The following is a 19292-nucleotide window of genomic DNA, read 5'->3' on the forward strand; positions in this document are numbered from 1 at the left end:
GCTGCTGCTTTTCTCAAAAATCCCTGCCATACTATTTTATCTTGTGAATAGGCATTTCAAAAGATAAAACAACCATAGTGGCCACAGTCTGACTGCAATGGTTTCCAACCCAGTAAGTCAGAAAAAAACTCCAGCTGTGACATTTACCTAAAATAAAATAAAATAAAATAAAGCCAAAGAAAGAATGGGCAGAAGTTGAAAGACCCAAGCTTTGCCCTATGTATGTGGCCACGGGGGTGCCTTGGGCGTGATGGAATCTGCCAAGTTCTGCACTACAGGATGGCAAGATACTTGCTCTTTACTGTCTGCAGAAGGGCATAAGTGATGGGGAAATCTAGTGATTAGATGTCCTGTGCTCTCAGATACAAGGTACATGGTGGAGGGTTGTTGACCATCTGCTGGACTCTCCAAGATACAGGCTCTCATAACGAATGCAGGCTTCTGCAATGGAAACTATTTGTTATTGTGCATGTTCTTTGTGCCAAGCACATAGTAAGATGATTTGCTTAACGATCATGCCATCTTTCAAGGTAGGGACTATTATTCCCATTTTCCTATGGAGAAAACTATGTTAAAATAATAAGTCAAATGGGGCTGGAGCAATAGCACACACAGCGGGTAGGGCGTTTGCCTTGCACGCAGCCAACCCGGGTTCGATTCCCAGCATCCCATATGGTCCCCTGAGCACCGCCAGGGGTAATTCCTGAGCGCAGAGCCAGGAGTAACCCCTCTGCATTGCCGGGTATGACCCAGAAAGCAAAAAAAAGAAAAACAAAAAAATAATAATAAGTCAAAGCCCAGGGCTGGAGAGAAACTATAGCCATTAAAGGGCATTTGCTTAATATGCCACAGACCCAGGTTTGATCCCAGACACCACCTAAGGTCTTCTAGCACTGCCAGGAGTGATCTCTAAGTACAAAGCCAAAAGTAAGCCCTGAGCACTATATATGTATTAATTATACCACACATGCACACACATAAGTGTGTGTGTGTCTATGTGTGTGTCTGTGTGTGTATTGAAGCCCACACAGGTAGGAAGTGCTGATTTTCTGTTTTGACTTCCAAATTCATGATATATCCATTAAACTCATAAACTTCATAATATTTAATCACTGTCACTTGTATCACTGTCATCCCAGTGTTCATCAATTTAGTCAAGCAGGCACCAGTAACATCTCCATTCGTCCCAGCCCTGAGATTTTAGCAGCCTTTCCTTACTCGTCTTTCCCAGTGCTGCCATATTGGATGCTCTTTCAGGGTCAGGGGAATGACACCTGTTATTGTTACTGTTTTCGGCATATCGAATACTTCACGGTTAGTTTGCCAGGCTCTGCCATGCATAATATTTAATAACTGGAGTTTTTAATTTTTGAGCCAGAACTCAAACCCAGGCAGCCAGCCTCCAGTTCCTGCCTCCTGCATGCCAGTCTCTTCTGCATGTGTCTGTGGGAGAGTGGAGAGAACTAGGCTCCTTCACACCCAGGTGCCTTCAGGGCCACCTCATGATCCCTCTCCACTTGCCTTCAGATCAGAGAATGCCCTGTGTCAAAGGATGAATCTTTCACCCAGCTCATTCATTTAAATTGAGCTTCCTAATACAAGAAGCAGAAAGATGGGGTCTCTTCTAAAGTGGCAGCTGTCAGGGTTCCCGTCCTGACTGACAGACCAGCCTCTGAAATATGCCTCTCTTTTCCCTGCACCTTGGCTGGCTCCTTCTCCAGCCCACTAATTGGCCTGTGGGACTCTTCAAACTCCCCAAGGCTGGCCAGCCTCATGCAGGTGGCAATTCATAGGAGCCCTTTTCTTCTCAGCCATTGTAGTCCCCTGCTGGTTTTCTGGGTGACAGATTTGGTGATGAAGAGCTTCGGGAATTTCCCTCCTGTGTTCCCTGAGCACTTTTCTCCTGAGCCCATCTCATTACTGGCTTCATTTTCTGCTCTGGCACACGTCTGCTCACACTTAGCTTTAGTGTGCCACCACTTGTCACCTTTCACAGTCCTGACTTGAGTGACATGGATCTTCTCTTTCTGAGGGTTTGTCTGCTCAGTATCTCCTGTCTGCACCTTTCAAGAAGGCACCTAACCACAGTGCAGGGACATCCCTGCATCTCCCTGCCACTCATCTCTCCCTCAAAGAGGTTCTATCTGACCCAGCTCCAGGAGAGCAATTTCAAGCCCAGCAGGGTTGGGGATGGCAATAATAATAATAGCTAAGATAATATTTTCTTAATGAAACCCTCATGAGGAAACAACCGGAAAGAGGAGATGAGGAAGTTCTTTATAAACAGTGAATCTGTAAAACTTGCCGAGAAGTTACAGCGGTGGCACATTGGGACTCTTCAAACTCTGACTAATTGGCCTGTGGGACTGACTGCTGGAGTCATCGATGTACTTGATAGCCCAGAGCAGATCGTCTCTCAGCATAAGCCTGGGTTGTCTCTCCAGTTCTGTGATCTGCTCCCCCGCCCCCAGATTTGCCCCAGATCCTATTACTCTGAACTTTTTTTTTTTCAGGTGACTATAACTCCATGGTCTTTAAATAAGTATGATTTTTTACTGTGATTTTCTGCAAAGAAATTCAATTCCATGTAAGGAATTTCTCTCCTCTTTTTTGTCTTATTTTGGGGGAGGCAGGGGACACATCCAGCAATGAGCAGGGGTTACTCCTGACTCTACACTCAGAAATTACTCCAGGCCATGCTTGCGGGCTGGAGCGATAGCACAGTGGTAGGGCGTTTGCCTTGCACGCAGCCAACATGGCCAACCCTAGTTTGATTCCTCTGCCCCTCTCGGAGAGCCCGGCAAGATACTGAGAGTATCTCGCCCGCACGGCAGAGCCTGGCAAGCTCCCCGTGACGTATTCGATATGCCAGACAACAGTAACAACAAAGTCTCAATGGAGACGTTACTGGGCCCACTCGAGCAAATCGATGATCAACGGGAGGGCCTTTAAATTAAATTTAAAAATGCTTGCGGGGGGGGGGGGGGAACCATACGGGGTGCTGGGGATTGAATCCTGGTCAGCTGTGTGCAAGGCAAACATCCTATCTGCTGTAGGAATGCTCCAGCCCCCCTCAATGTAAGGAATTTCTAACGTAGTTTTGTTTGTAATTAATGGCAAAAGCCTAATTCTGATTCAGATTTTTGGGGTCCCTTCAGATGGGGATCGATGCAACTCTAAATCACTAACTGTAGATGGGTGGACCAGTGACCTCCTAATTAAGATAGGGTCAAAATTCCATCTGTAAATTTAGGGAGCTGAACTGTTTGTCTTGCCCTGTGCATCCTGGAATTGAAGTTATTTGAGACTTTTAAGATTGTTGTTACTAGGCATGTGACTCCCTTGGTCACCTAAAAAACTTCTGGAGCCTTTTGGTCACTGGAAATCAAGATTTTTCTTCAGAAAAAGTGATTTCAGATTATTTCTAGAAACTTTACCAGAAAAATGTTTAAACCTCCTTCTTTTAAAAAAATTTTTTATTGAATCACGGTGAGATAGAGCATTACAAAATTGTTTATGATTTTATTTCAGTCATACAATGACCAATACTCATTCTTCCACCAGTGTAATTTCTCAGCACCAGTGTACCCAGTTTCTCTCCCCCTCTTTCAAGCCACCCCCCCACCCCAGCCTGCCTCTATGGCAGGCACCTCTCCTCTCTCTCTCTCTCTCTCTCTCTCTCTCTCTTTAGGCATTATGTAAAAATGCCTAAAATCTCAATTTTAGGATGTGGTGCTGGACCACTGTATCAATAGTAAGTATTGTAATATATATGTATAAATGTATATGCATATATGTATATACATATATGTGTATACACACATATATACATACATATATACATACATACATACATATATATACATACACACACATACTAAGGGCTAGAGCGATAGCACAACAGGTAGGGTATTTACCTTGCACGCAGCCGACCCAGGTTCGATTCCTCCATCCCTCTCAGACAGCCCAGCAAGCTACCGAGAGTATCCAACCCGCAGAGCAGAGCCTGGCAAGCTCCCCGTGGCATATTCAATATGCCAAAAACAGTAACAACAAGTCTCACAATGGAGACATTACTGTTGCCCGCTTGAGCAAATCGATGAACAATGGGAGGACAGTGCTACAATGCTATATATATAAAACCTTGATACATATAGGACAGTGTCAACTCTCTCTCCTCTATCACATTAGGATTTTATTTATGAAGTTCAGTGTGCTAACAGTGGGTTAGCCATGCAATCTGCACCATATTATAATGAGAAAAAGGGCTCTTTAAATAATACAGACAAAATAATCCTTAATAATACTTCACAGTGTGTTTTATAACCTTCTCTTCATTAAAATCTTCCCCAGCAGATTTGTCAGAATGTCCTAAGTGTAGAAGGGGATGACGACTGCTGGCTTTTGCGGTCGATCAGAAAAACGAGTGTGCGGAGAAGCATGCGTCTGGGAAAGTGTGCCGTTTGGCTTTCCTGTTCTCTACTCATTTTACTTAGCATGGTTGGAGAATTTCCCTGAAGTGACTAATGTACCATAAATAGACAATGTGAGCACATCCATCACCTCTCATCAAGACAGAAAGGAAGGAGTGAAACAAGGGAAATGCCACACTTAGCTTTTAGTTGCTCACTTCGCACTTAACATGGATCACTCATCTTTATGCAGAATGTAAGCAGATCGTATGTTCTTTCATTGGGGGGAGAGCAGTTTGTTTTCTGCTCTGATCACTTTCGTGTGTTAAAGATTTTTGGTTTAACTTTTAAGATGGAGGAACTAGAGAGATGGCTCAGTGGGCTAGAGTGTATGCTTTGTTTGGAGGAGGCCCAGGTTTGAACCCCAGTGGCGCATGATCCCCTGAACCCCACTGAATATGGCCCCCAAACCTAGTAAATGACATTAAGAAGAGAAAGATTTCTGAGACCATTAATTTGGCATACAATTAGTTTAAAGAATATGATTTTTCTCCATTCTTTTTTCTTTCCTTCACTCCCCTTCCTTTTATAATTAATATTTTATAGTCAATCTCTTTTTTAAAGCCTATCATTTTATTATCTCTTCACAACCATCCTTCAAAGAAGGTGACACAGCAGGTCCAGGTCAGGAATGAGAACCCCAGGGCCCACACCCCTTCACACAGACATTCCCAGGGTGGGACCTTTGAATTGGAGCCAGTGTCCTTGCTCCCTGCTGCAGTGACTATCACTCACAGAGTGTGTCTGAAGTGACATGTCCACATTCAGTGGACTCTTCCAGATTTGCTTCAGGTTTTCTGCTCAAGATCTGTACCCACCTGAACATGGAGAGTGCAGGAAGTGACCTCTGTTCAGTTCCATGCTGCTCACCTCCTTGAGAGTACCTCAGTCCTGTGTCCAGACTTTTGGCTCCTCTGCCACCAAGGAAGTAAGATCATGCTTCTCACAGGGCCCCTGAGTTGCAGACAGTAGAACTTCTGGCTCTTCCAAAGTGCATGCAGACAGCACAAAGGATCAGACTTATGTGCTGAGTTCCCCCCGAGAGCATGGAGCTGGTTTAAAAAAATTTCTTTGTACTCCGAGCTCAGAGTTTCTTTAGAGAATAAAATATGGAAAGGCAAAAGATGTCTGTGGTTAATTTACTTTGCAGTCAATGACCTCATGGAAAAGTGTTTTCTCCTCACTGACATGCTTGCTCCTTGAGGCTGGGCCATTATTTCCTGTGTCTGGGGCAGTGGAGAGGGGGCAGCGGGGGAGGAGAGGAGTCCTTTATTCTGGAATGATACAAAGGAGTGAGTGACCGACTGATGTTCAGGTATGGGAGTGATTGCTCCAGTTCTCCTCTTTCCCCTTCACCTCATAATCACCCCAGTCTTACTTCTAGTGCTTGCATTGCCGACAGCCCTCCCAAGCAGAGAGCTTGCAGCTGGACAACTACTGCATACAAGCTCGGAAGCAGACTCTGAAGAAGCCCCTGAGATCTGGACCATGTAGTTGTCCTCTGTGACAAAGGATAGGAGTATCTGTGTACAAGAGCCTGTGAAGCTGTAACTCTTAGGGGGCTTCATTAGTCCATGCTAAGACCGGGTGGCACTTGAGGGAATATCTACAGATTAGGAGCAAGACAATCTCTCTCTCTCTCTCTCTCTCTCTCTCTCTCTCTCTCTCTCTCTCTCTCTCTCTCTCTCTCTCTCTCCAACACAGGCTTTCCCCACCTCACTTCCATACCCCCACGCCCACATTCTCCCAGCTGACACATGCATACAAATCTCTTCCCCCCAGTTCGACCAAGACCACGCTGTCCAGCAGGACGTGCTGAAATGATGAATGAGCGGGACACAAAGGCGGCGGCTGCCCAGAGCAACAGCTGTCTCATACCATCTATTGACTAATTAGATCAATGAGGTAGAGTGGGGTCTCTGCCAGTGAGGATGTGGGGAGAGGAAGTGCTATATAATCTTGGTTGAATCAGGTTGTCAGACTTCCCTTTTCGCTGTTCTGACTGTGCCTCTGGCCTTCAAGGTCCCACAGCCCAAGAGCTCTGCCTTTCTGAGTGAAATGCTGATGGTCCCTTTGATGGAGAGCTGGGGAGGGCTGCATGTTAACCCCTGCAGCCCAGAGCCGCTAGGAGGGAATGAGTGGAAGGAGATATTGCAGGGAACGAACACTGCTTGCCACTAAAGCGAGAACTACTGGCAAGAAGTCCAGGGAACTTTCATGATCACTAGTGGCACCTCCTAAGCACTTTAATTACAAAGGATTAAGCAGGAAGTAGAGTGGTGGACTAAAGGAATAATGACATGGAGGAAGTGAAGCAGAAAAACCCAATTTCCTTCCTTGAAGTGGAAAAATATTCATTTATTGAAATGAATTGCAAAGGAAAGAATGAAGTGTGGCATTTCCCCAGCCCTGAGTTCAGTGGGTTTAAAGAGCCGGGTGTCTTGTTGGCCAAAACAGTACAGCCATGCCCAGGGTCTGCGCAGAAATTGCTCTGCAGGGTGGAACCTCATTAGGATGCAGGGCCATTCCCCCTGGACAAATGACTCACTAATTCAGCCCCTTCTCCCTGCCTCTCTTGATAGGTCCTTGCCTGGCTGAGCTCATATTTTACATTCAGCACCTCTAGTTACCCAGAAATTGCATGCGAAAATGGTGAAATGGAAAGGCAGTGGGCCATGTGACTCCATCAGTTCTGCCTGGCACTGTATCCTCCGTGACTCGAACCATTCAGAAACTGGGCTGGGGGATAAAGATCCCCCCCAGAGATCCTAAGCCCCTACCAAAAGTTGCAGTTTGGATTTGGGTGCTGTTTGTTTGTTTTTCAATTTTTAATTTTTTATGGAATCACCATGAGATACAGACCTACAAAGTTGTCCATGATTTGGTTTCAGTCATACAATGTTCCAATAACCCTCCCTTCACCAGTGTACATTTCCAACCACCACTGTCCTCAGTTTCCCCCCTGCCACTCACCATCCTCCTAGCCAGCCTCTGTAGCAGGCACTTTTCTTTTTTTCTTTCTCCAAAAGTTGTGGTTTGAATCTGTGCTCTTAGCACAGCTGTGACCTACCTTGCCTAAATCTGTAGAAGTGAAATGAAGGTAAGATTGAAGGGATTCACAGCAGACAAGAAATGAAGAAAAGTGCCAGAATGGAATGCAGACAGAAGTGGGGGTTTAAGTCAAACAGCCAATGATCATGGACCTTGAAGTCTTCTTTGCGGGAGCAGGGGTGGCGGGGGAGAGGAAGGGTTGAGGAGTAGGAGGGCTTAGGCAGACTGGCAGTGTAGGGGTGACTCCTGGTTCTTCATTATCATGAATATTCCTGCTGGTGCTTGGGGGGAGGTGGGGACTATATGGGATGCCAGGGATTGAACCCAGGTTGGCTGTGTGCAAGGCAAACGCCCTACCCACTGTACTCTCTCTCCAGACCCTGTGGTCTTGACAGCATTTTACTAAAGCCTGTATACCTTATGCCAAGCTCTGCCTGCAGCGATAGCCCCTCTAACTGCATCCTGTTTATCATTCAGTGTACCCCGAGTTCAGGCAAAGTGTTCTGAATCCCTGTTGTTAAGGTGGAAACTGGAAAACTGTAGAATCTGCAAGGGTAGGGAGGAGGGGTTAGAGAAGAGGAGTCAGGCCCCACAATACTCTGTGCCTCTCGTGGCCATTTCTTTCATTCTTACAACAGGCGCCTGAGATGAGTGTTGCTATTTCCACTGTACAGGTGAGGAAACTGAGACTCTGAGAAGGTCCACTGTGGATGGGAGTTGGCCCAGTGGAACACATGCTGAACAGACTCTGTCTCTTACTACCCAGAGGTGTAGTGGTTTAGGGTAGGCTCTGAGGAGGTTCTGTAATGTCTGTTTTGTCCTCTGTGCAACCCGGAGAAGTACATAGTAGTTCGTTAGAGCACATGGTGAAATCTTATGTGGATAGCACCGGCCAGAGAGGCGCAGTCAGAGGACCCTCTCACAGTGGGTCCTGAGCAAGAGGCCCTCCCGATCACCTGCTCCCTCCTCTGTGACTCCCAAACAAAATACATTGATTTTGGGGTGGGGTAGGAGGGTTACTGAGAAGTGCTCAGGGGACCTGAGACTATTTCAGTGAGCCACAGCACAGCTTTGCCATCCTGAAGTTTAGTTTGGGCCTGACAATGAGGCAATGGTCAAGCCCAGCAGTTCTGGGGTTGCCAGGGTCACATCCCTTGTGCTTGGCAGAGTGGGGTGGTGACTCTGTGGTGCCAGGGATCCAACCTAGAACCTCACACATGCATGACATGCAATTCCACCTTCTGACCTATATTCCCAATACCTCTCCTACAAACACACACATACAATGCTTAAAAATAAGGAATAAGCAGAGCAGGAGCATGGCAGACATTAGATGGGCCACAAATCTGAGGAATTCTTTACATTTCAGCCTTGAACACTAGAAATGAGTTCTCAGGCCTCAGTAGGCAGACGGAGCTAGACACAACATAGACAGTCCTCTAGACACTTTTGTATGTTTGAAATATTTATAGTTTTACAACCTCTCTGCTTCAAATTGCATGACTGAGATTTCATCAGGCCTGATCATTGACTAGAGGAAAAGAGCAAGGCCAAGAGGAATTTAAAATAATCCTTCTGAAATTGCCACATTATATTCTAAAAAGTGATCTGAATCCATCTCTCCTACTATACCACCAATCAAACAGGGGTTATACTTAATCCAAGGCCAGGCCCTGCACCTGGAAGTAGGTGCTTAATACATTTGCCCTGAACAGGCAGCCTGGCAGTGGAACCAGCAAGAGAAAGCACCAGTCTTTTCCCTGTGACTTGCCCTTCCAGAGCTCCATATGACTTTAACTTGGCATTTACTCTCCTTAAGACTCCAGGCAGGCAGGCCATTTTCCTAAGCACCACACTCAGTCTTTGTGGCAGTGCTGGGTTGGTTGTGAGCACTGGAAACATCCATGTTTTATTAAGAGGAGGCAGGTTAAAGGGCTACCGCCTCCTGTTTCCCACCAAGATGCGCTTTCATCCCCTGAAATGACAACTTCTGTGCACACACTTAATGGGATCCCAAATAATATGTTTCAAACAAATCTTTTATCACAGCTGCCCCTTGGACCACATTTCAAATGCCAGCCATTAAAAACAGGCCATTTCACAGGCCTTTAATGATGACACTAATAACTGTGGATTTTTGTCTCCAAGAATCCTGATGAGCATAGGCAAGGAGTAAATTATGGGGCTAACTTTTATGTCCGTGGTTTATTGATCTGTGAGTTTCCAGGGAACTGCATCAGCCCCAAAAGCTTGGCAGTCCAGATTACCTCTTCATCTATGTAATTGGGCCATGAGGGTACAGTTAATTTTCAATTTATATTAATAGCAAGACAAAGAACATGATGTGCTATTTCTGTAATAAAATAATGGTCATATCAAAATATTCTACCAGGTAATTATAAATAAATCAGTTTCCCCATGATTCATTAAGGAAGGTTGCTAATTCATTGTGCATTTCATCATCGTTTATCACGAGCGGGCTCCATGCTGCTGCACCTCTGATTATGGAGGATGTTCTATCACAAAGCATCCAGCTCACTTAACTTTTAATCTGTATGGTTTTCTGCCTTCGTTTCCTCACAGGTGAAAGTCATGCTTCGCATTTGTTCTACCTTGGCTCGTGATACCTCAGAATCCAGCTCTTTCTTAAAGGTGGACCCCCGGAAAAAGCAGATCACCTTGTATGATCCTCTGACATGTGGAGGTCAAAATGCATTCCAAAAGAGAGGCAGCCAAGTCCCTCCCAAGATGTTTGCCTTCGACGCAGTTTTTCCACAAGATGCATCTCAGGTGGGTATAAGTCCCCTCAGGCTCAGGCTGTGTTGATTCATCTCAAGAAAGTTTTGTTGCATCATTGTGCATCAAAAAAATTGATCTTCCAGAATATTCTAATGTAGCAGTTTCCCCAGCTTTGTAAGCCCTTTTCTACACTACTCTGAGTTCCATTTAACCGTTTAGTACTTTTGAATTACTGGAGTCATGCCTTGGGCAGCATCATTGTGATATAATTTTTGTTAGTTCGTTTGTTTGTTAGTGGCCCTGAGCCACAAACGGAGAGTAAGCCCTGAGCACATGTTGCTGCTCAGGGCTTACTCTTGGCTTTATGTTTAGGGATCACTCCTTGGAGAGGTTGGGGGTACCATATGTGGTGTCAGGGATTGAACTGGGGTCAGCTGCATGCAAGCCAAGCACTTTACCCACACATTATCTGTCCAGCCCCTTTGTTACATTTTAACAGAATAATACTCTCAGGAAAAAGAAGAGAACCCCATTAGTGGCTGGCATACAGCAACAGAAAGAGAGCCAATAGTTTGAAGTTCCAGGAACAACTGCATCAAGGTGTTGGGACCTCACTTCTGCCTGGGCTTCTGAGTAGGTGTGTGAGAAGCAGGAGACATCTTCAAGCAGCTAAATTTAACCCTAAGCAGGTCCCAGGGCCCTCTGAGTGCACACTGAACTTACGAGCAGCTCTGTAGTTGAAATGAAAGACTGTTGTGCTAGGCAAAGAAACTGAGCTGCCTTGTGGCTGGGATAGTGGAGTAGATGGGAAGAGAAAAGGTGTGGATGTTATTGATTAGCTATGGCTGCATCATAGACAACTCTAAAGTTTAGTGACTTTTATTCATTTATTTTTTTAATTTTTATTAGTGAAACACCATGAGGTACAGTTACAGACTTACAAATTTTTGTGCTTGGGTTTCAGTGACTTTTAATAAATTCTTTGGTTGCACAGAATTATTGAGACTGAGCCTGTAGGTCAGCTGAGCAGTTCTTGTCCTCATTTAGCCCACTAGTGGTATTACAATGACCTTGGACACATCACCTGACCTTTTTTTTTTCTTATCAGCGTTGCCTCTCATCCTACTTTAGGCTACCTTAGACTTGCTCTCCTGGTGGTAGCAAGGACCTAACTACACAGGCTCCAAGTTCTCAGCTTAGAATTGATATTTTGTCAATTCTAGGCCAAAACCGTATATCTTCTGCTGTGCCCGAGCTAGGGGAAAGAGGTATCACCTCTTAACTGAAGTGATTGCAAAGTCTTATTGAAAAGAAGGCAGAAACACAGAAAATGGTGGGAAATTGTGGTAATTTTTAAATCTATGATGTGCATGAAAGATGAGTAAGAAGAAGCTGCTAAAATCTTAGGGCTGGGAGGAACAGAGATGTCACTGGTGTCCTGTTTGAGTAATTTAATGATCAATGGGATGACATGATGACATGAGGGTAACTTGGGTGCCCCAAGATCCAAAATTCCTAAGCCAAGGCTCGGATACCTTCTAGAACATTTACTTGTACCATAAGGTAATGTTGGACATATCTACAAGCCAATTTTTAGGTACACAGTGACTTTGCCTACATTTTGACATTCGTCACCTGCCCCTTCCTGATGAATTTCCAGCACACCCAGGATTTATACAGAACTGCATTTGGTAGGGTAACCAGTAGCCTCTAGAACCTTAGGACGAGGGTGCCAATGGGATGAATATTGTTGCAGATTCTCTTTATTTCCTCTGAGTTTACAAAATAGAACTGCTCACACAGGCCAGCCTATGACACATATATTGTGTTATAGGCTCCATTTATTAAGCATGGTGTATGGTTTCCCCAAAGAGTTTTACCATGGAAAGACAAAGTACTTTACAAATAACTTCTATGGTTTCTCTCTCACTCACATTTTTCATGTATTGTACCACCCTATGGGCTTGCTAATCGAAACCTGACATTGGTCTAATAAATGGCTCACAAGTAATTTAATTAACGCAGTTAAAACTTCTCAGAAGCAAATCTCTCCAAGTTGTAAGAATTCCAAAGCAAACCCTAAATTAAGCATGGACTATTAATGAGTTTTAGATTTATTCCAGGAAAAGTAGCCATTTTATCATTAGTCTTAGCTTACACATCACACTTGGTGCCAGAGCTTACTATGCATGATATTACTATTGTTCTCATTTCAGAATGGCTTACTTTGAATTTCTAATATCACAACAATTTTTTTTGCAAAGTTGCAGCTTTCGAGGTTTCCTGTGCCCATTTTGACTTTTCTTAGAAAGCAGGCATAGGAAAGGAAAGTGTGCTCTGTTTTCACATGACAGATGGGAGAATAGGGACACAGAGCCGAAAGATTCTTGTTAACTGTTTTTCCTAAGCAGATGTTTCTTGCATCCTTCCCATTAGCCTGTGTTCTGCTTGCCAATGACTTACTAGCAACTTGTGTTTGGGCAAGTGATTGCATCACTCTGGGCCTCAGTGTCTCCTTTGGTAGAATGAAAGCAGGGGCACAAAAGCACAGTAGAAATCACATCTGCACCTGTATGTTCATTGCAGCACTGTTCACAATAGCCAGAATCTGGAAACAACCCCAGTGCCCAAGAACAGATGACTGATTAAAGAAACTTTATATATTTACACAATGGAATATTATGCAGCTGTTAGGAAAGATGAAGTCATGAAATTTTCTTATAAATGGATGGTAATGGAGAGTGTCATGCTAAGTGAAGTGAGTCAGAAAGAGAAGGACAGACATAGAAGGACTGCACTCATTTGTGAATACAAAATATCATAAAATGAGATTAATACCCAAGTACAGTAGAGATAGGGCCAGGAGGATTATTCCATGGTTGGAAGCCTGCCTTATGAGCTGGGGGAGAGGGCAGCTGGGATAGAGAAGGGATCACTAAGTCAATGATGGTTGAAGGAATCCGTCAGGATGTGATATGTGTGCTGAAAGTAGATAAAGGACCAAACATGATGGCCTCTCATCTGTATTACAAACCATAATGCCTGCAAGTAGAGAAAGAGTAAGAGGGAAATTGTCTGTCATAGAGGCAGGGGGTGGGGAGGGTGGGCAGGGGTAGGGATAGTGGGGACATAGGTGGTAGAAAATTTCCACTGGTGGAGAGATCTGTGTTTGATCGTTGTATGAGTGAAACTCAAACATGATCGCTTTGTAAGTGTTGCTCACGGTGATTCAATATTTAAAAAAAAAAGGCCTCATTTTGTCATGTGCTATATGATTCATTTCGTTGTTACCAGCAAAGTGGTTAGGTTCAGAGTCAGAACACAGTAAGTGCTCAGTGAAACGGAGTTGTTAAAAGGGGTGGTGGGTAATGAAATTGTGGTGTTTGTTTCTTTTTGATTGTCAGTTATTTTATTTAATTTTTAATTGTAGTTTAGATAATCATTTATTATTTATTTATTGTCACTGTCACTGTCTTCCTGTTGTCTCCATTGTGACAATTGTTACTGTGTTTGGCATATCAAATACGTCACAGGGAGCTTACCAGGCTTTGCCATGCGGGCGAGATACTCTCGGTAGCTTGCCGGGCTCTCCGAGAGGGGCAGAGGAATCGAACTTGGGTTGCCATGTTGGCTGTGTGCAAGGCAAATGCCCTACCCGCTGTGCTATTGCTCCAGCCCAGTTTAGATAATAGGACTACAATAATGATCAAGTTTATGGTGTTGATATACAAAGCTACTACTACTACTACTACTACTACTACTACTACTACACACACACACACACACACACACACACACACACACCTCCTCCCCAGTCATGTGACATATAATCCTTTGCTCCCATCAGTATGAAAGAGGGTTATTTATGTAGTTTTGTTTTGTTTGTGGTCCACACCTGGTAGTGCTCAGGGTTTATTCCTGATTGAACTCCGGTATCACTCCTGTCAGGCTCAGAGAACCATGTGGGGTGCTTGGGATGGAACCCAGGTAGCAACTTGAAAGGCAGAGCCCTGACTGCTATACTCTTCTTTGGTAAACTTGCTTTTATTTGATCTCTAAAGACATCAGTTTCCCAAAGCTAAGCAATGATCCAAACAATCCTATGTCTTCTGTCCTTTGAAACTATCCTTCTTACCTTATGAGGACCTACAGGTGTGGCTGGTCCCCACCAGCTGCCAACTCTGAGACACATATGGCTGGGCCAGGCTTTGGGCCTCTCTCTTGGTTCTTTAGAGTTGCCAGAATAAAGGAGCACAGATTGGAAAGCATCTGGAGAGTAGAAATGTATTACAGTTCTGGAGGTTAGAATGTTCTAGATCAAGGCTCCATTATACATGGAGTCTGGTGAGGATCCTTCCCAATTGCTGAGTTGTCCTTTGGGAGAATGGGTGAGAAAGGTCTTTGGGGATGCTTTTGTAACCCCAATCGAAAGGCTCCCCTCCTAATGACCTGATTGTTTCTCACCTACCGTATCTTTTACTACCATCACACTGGACGTTAGATTTCAACATATGAATGTGGTAGGAGTTCTGGGGCTTGTGGATAGGGAAACTAAACATATTGCGCACAGGGTCTGTGCAGTAAAAGGTTGTTTGATTCTCTAGGTCCAAAGGGAAAGGCAGCAGGGAACCTCTCGGGAGCAGTGTCAGCTTCTAACAGACCCCAGAAGCACAGATCCCTGACCACATTCTTCTCCATGGTTCCCGGGAAAGATTTTGGTGGGAGGAGACCTGTGCTCTGTGAACCTTCCTATATCATCTTTGTCTTTGAATCTTTGTGCAGGGGATTGATGTTGGCAGGGGTTCTACACACACGCTACATTCTCCTTGAGAACCTTCATCCAGTAGTTTCTTTCATGGATGACTGAAGGCTGGTTCCCAGTCCCCTCTCCCACCTCACAACTTTATCTCCCAAGAGGGCAGTGCATTCAGCAATAATGTCTGCAGAGGTCCTCTGGAAAATTCCATCAGGACTCTGCTGTCAACCCCAATGTCTCAGAGGTTCACGCCTGGTTCCCATTGACTAGATCCTGGGGTGAGGGATTGGAAAGGGGGAACATGTGGCAGCTCCTGTGGTCCCCATGGCAGCGCCATCTTCTTCGCCCAGGGGGGAGCCCTGCAGGGTTACTGAGGCGGCCATGGGAACAGTGGGCAATTGTTGGGAGTGTGGTTTTTCTATTTCAGTTTGGAAGAGAAAATTGATTTCCAAATACTTAGGTTCATTGTGTGGCTGCACCCTGGAACTGAATAACTACATTCGTCACCAAGGCTGCGGTTCTCAGTGTCCCGCTGGGATGAGCGTTGCTGCAGTGGCCCAGAAAGCCAGTGTTTGTGGAGTCTTTGAATGCTTCCACCAGATCTGACTCTGGCGCTGAAGCAGAAATAAAGGCGGCAGCACACAGCAAATGATTTTGCCTGGCTGCCACAGCAAAAGACTCAAATGCTAAGCAGAGAATGAATTCTTAGCTCTCCAAGTCAGTCCACACAATTTACTGAGCTCCTGTTGTTTGCAGGGCACTCCATTATTGGGTGTTAATGGAGACATTCAGAAAGTCACTTAGCACCTGGTCTCTGTCTCAGGATTTAATAATCAAGCTGGAGATGAGACATACAACTGGCTGGAAAGGACACCCTCTACAGAATTCCCGCTCTAGACAAATGGTGATTGAGACTGCATAGGCTGAATGTATCTGCAGATTTAGAGAGAGAAAAGGCTCTTTTTTTTTCTTTTTGGGTCACACCCGGCGATGCACAGGGGATACTCCTGGCTCTGCACTCAGGAATTACTCCTGGCAGTGCTCAGGGGATTATATGGGATGTTGGGAATCGAACCCTGGTCGACCACATGCAAAGCAAACGCCCTACCCGCTCTGCTATCATTCCAGGCCCCAAGAAAAGGCTCATTTTACAAAGAGGAGGAAGCAAGGTTGAGAAAGAGAATGGAAGTTGGGAGAGAAAGCACACATGTCTCACCAATATCCTGGTTCTAGTTAAGCCTGTGTTTTTCAAGGTTTCCCTAATAAGCTGGGCCATTTTCTAAGATATGTGTGTACATGTGTATGAGTGCACGTGTGTGTGTATGTGTGTGTCTGTGTGTGCTGTGGTGTAAAGGATGTAGTTAGCAGAGAGTATGTAAGTGTATCTTGTACAGAAGGGTACCTCGGTGAAGAGCATGAGGTCCGCTGGGCACCCTGTGTTCCCATTCCAGCCTGCTCCTGCCTTACCTGCAGAGCCAGCAGGTGAAATGGAGCAGAGGATGACTCGCAGTAACCGTATAGCATCACAGGCTTTTGAGAGCTGGCTCACACCAAAGTGTTCCGAGCTCCTCCCAAACTGTTTGAAGCTGAGCTCCTGGGGATGGGATGCTGCTGGGATGGCAAGCTCTTGTCTCTGTTGATGTGGTTCACTCATGCTCATGTTTCCTCTCCTGTCCCCCAGGCCGAAGTGTGTGCTGGAACTGTGGCAGAGGTAATCCAGTCTGTGGTCAACGGGGCAGATGGCTGTGTGTTCTGCTTTGGACATGCCAAGCTGGGTCAGTGAGCCCTTACATTTTCTTCTCTACTCTTTGGAGTCTCTATCACCCTCTTCTTTCTTCTCCATGATCCCAGATTGCTCAGATCACAGGAAGGCTGATTCCCCAAGGTGTTGAGCTGAATAATCCCCAAAACCATTTCTACTTTGAAAATGGAGAAGTTTGTCCTCAGCAGATAGTCGAGGACTGAGGAAGAAATGAATGGAGTAATAAATAGGGTGGTTCCTACCCGGTACAGGTCACAATGATGCCCTGAATTGACCAGAAGAAATGTACATTTCTTCACAGGGGCTGGTGGGAAGCAGTAGGGCCCCCTGCCCTCCCTCAGAGTTTTCAGATTGGTCAATGGAGCCAACATAAAATCCAACAGAGCAGCCTTCGAGCAAAGTCTTCACACAAGTTAGGGCCTGTCTGGCAGCGTGATCTGGCAGTTCCTTGCTTTTCAGCAAGCACTTGCCAAGAATATTCCTGTGCTGAAGCTTCCAGGGAGGCCAAGAAACACCAGACAATGATCTAGTACCTTGTTCCTGACATGTGACCTTCTGCTCACCAGCCCTTATTTTACATACTTGATAAGTTAATCATTTGGCTAAGATTCCAACAGTGGCCCTCAGCCAGGACAGAAAACACATTTCATCCCAAGGCCACTTCCATATTCTTGTCTCCGATGGAAGCAGTGATTCTGATTTTAATGAAATCTGTTCAGCAGCATGTCATTTAGAAAGGAGATCAAGTATAAGAATGTGAGTGTCACCTGTGTGGTGGCAATGGAAAAAAAAAAACCCTAATAATCCTGAAAGTTCTTTGCCTTCCTACTCTATCAAATAGTGCAGAGATAGGACAACTTTGGGCTCCTCCTCTAGAGAAATTGGGATCTACTCTCATTCTTTAGGTTCTTGCATTCTTTATTCTAGCCATTTAATCCGCCATGCTAGAAAAAGCCTTTTGTTGTTGAAAGCTATGTCTCTCACCTCTTCACCATCTTTCTTCTGTTCCACACTCCCCTGCGCAATTCTCCTGCTCCTTTGGCATCTGTGCTGAAACTACAGCATGAGGGCTGGACACAAAATGGTTTTCCTTTTTCCCTTACACCCTCAGGGAAATCTTACACCATGATCGGAAAGGATGACTCCATGCAGAACCTCGGCATCATCCCCTGCGCCATCTCTTGGCTCTTCAAGCTCATCAATGAACGAAAAGAAAAGACAGGAGCTCGTTTCTCAGTGCGGATCTCAGCGGTTGAAGTGTGGGGCAAAGAGGAGAACCTGAGGGACCTGCTCTCCGAGGTGGCCACAGGCAGTCTGCAGGACGGCCAGTCCCCGGGCGTGTACCTGTGTGAGGACCCCATCTGTGGCACACAGGTGATTGGTTCTGAGGCTTAGCAAGCAGTCATGTGACTCCTGCCCACCCCGGAGCCTGGGACAGTTTGACCCGTGACTCTCTCCGCATATAAACTGGGAGGCATACTTGTGTTTACTCTAAAGTGCACAGAAACTTTACAGCTTGCAGCTGCGGGGCCATCTGCTCACCAAACCTAAATATTTGTACCTTGAATCTAATTGACAGTAAGCAGGAACCACAATTGTGGTAGCATTGGAGGGAGATTGAATTTGCTTTTTTATGACTTTTTTTTTAAGTACAATCTTTCTTTTGTTTAACAACAAACTGAAATATTTACTGCTCTGCACAAATAGCTACAGTCATTACTGGGGCTGTTTATGGCTCTATAAACTGTTTCTGGCACTGGTTTACAACCGGATTAGTAGTGTTGTAGGAAAAACTAATAACCACTTTCTAATTAGAACCATGATATAATTGCTAGAACTATGGAAGCCAAAAGAAGCTCCAACTCACCTTTTCAGAATGCCGTGCCTGTGAGGAGGTATTTTCCCTTGTTGTTTGACAACTGCTACAGGAATGACTCAGGCGCTCCCTTGTTCATATCCATAATAAGCAATTCTTGGGCTGGAGAGATAGTACAGGAGGCAAAGCACTGGCTTTGCATGCGGCTAATGCTAGTTCTATCCCTAGCATTTCACATGGTCCCTGAAGCACCATCAGGAGTGATCCCTGAGCACAGAGCCAGGAGTAAGCCCTGGGTACTGCCAGGCAAGTCCCAAAGCCCTCTCCCTATCACCACCCCAAAATAGTAATAGTATAAAAAACAGAATAAACCATTTTAGTCTCTAGAATCAGGCTTTACTTGATTTTTCGGATGCGTCCTCCTTATTTTATTTAATTTTAGGTTTTGGAGGCATACCGCAAGTGCTCAGAAACTGTTCCTGACTCTGTTCCAGGTCATTCCCAGAGGTGCCAGAGAATCAATGCAATACCAGGGACTGAGTAAGGGTCAGCCACATGTAAAGAAATGATGCCTCCATTTTATTTTATTTTTGTTTTGTTTGGGGGCTATACATAGTGGTGCTTAGGATTTATTCCTGGCTCTGTTGGTAAGCAGGGAAAGGTATGCAGTGCCAGCCAGCAGTCAAACCTGGGCCC

At 45.1% G+C, this 19292-nt stretch overlaps 1 protein-coding gene across 2 annotated transcripts in view; it reads left to right on the top strand.

The window, feature by feature from the left end:
* Positions 1-19292, top strand: part of KIF26B (kinesin family member 26B) — a 510214-nt gene that overhangs the window by 404882 nt on the left and 86040 nt on the right. For both annotated transcript variants that reach the window (XM_056136915.1, XM_056136924.1), the window contains 3 exons: positions 10107-10313; positions 16700-16793; positions 17892-18154. In XM_056136915.1, the coding sequence (XP_055992890.1) occupies positions 10107-10313; positions 16700-16793; positions 17892-18154 (564 nt within the window). The remainder of the gene's footprint in view (positions 1-10106; positions 10314-16699; positions 16794-17891; positions 18155-19292) is intronic.

The sequence above is a fragment of the Sorex fumeus genome, unplaced genomic scaffold (genome assembly GCF_029834395.1).
Source record: "Sorex fumeus unplaced genomic scaffold, SorFum_2.1 ptg000007l, whole genome shotgun sequence".
Lineage (NCBI taxonomy): Eukaryota > Metazoa > Chordata > Mammalia > Eulipotyphla > Soricidae > Sorex > Sorex fumeus.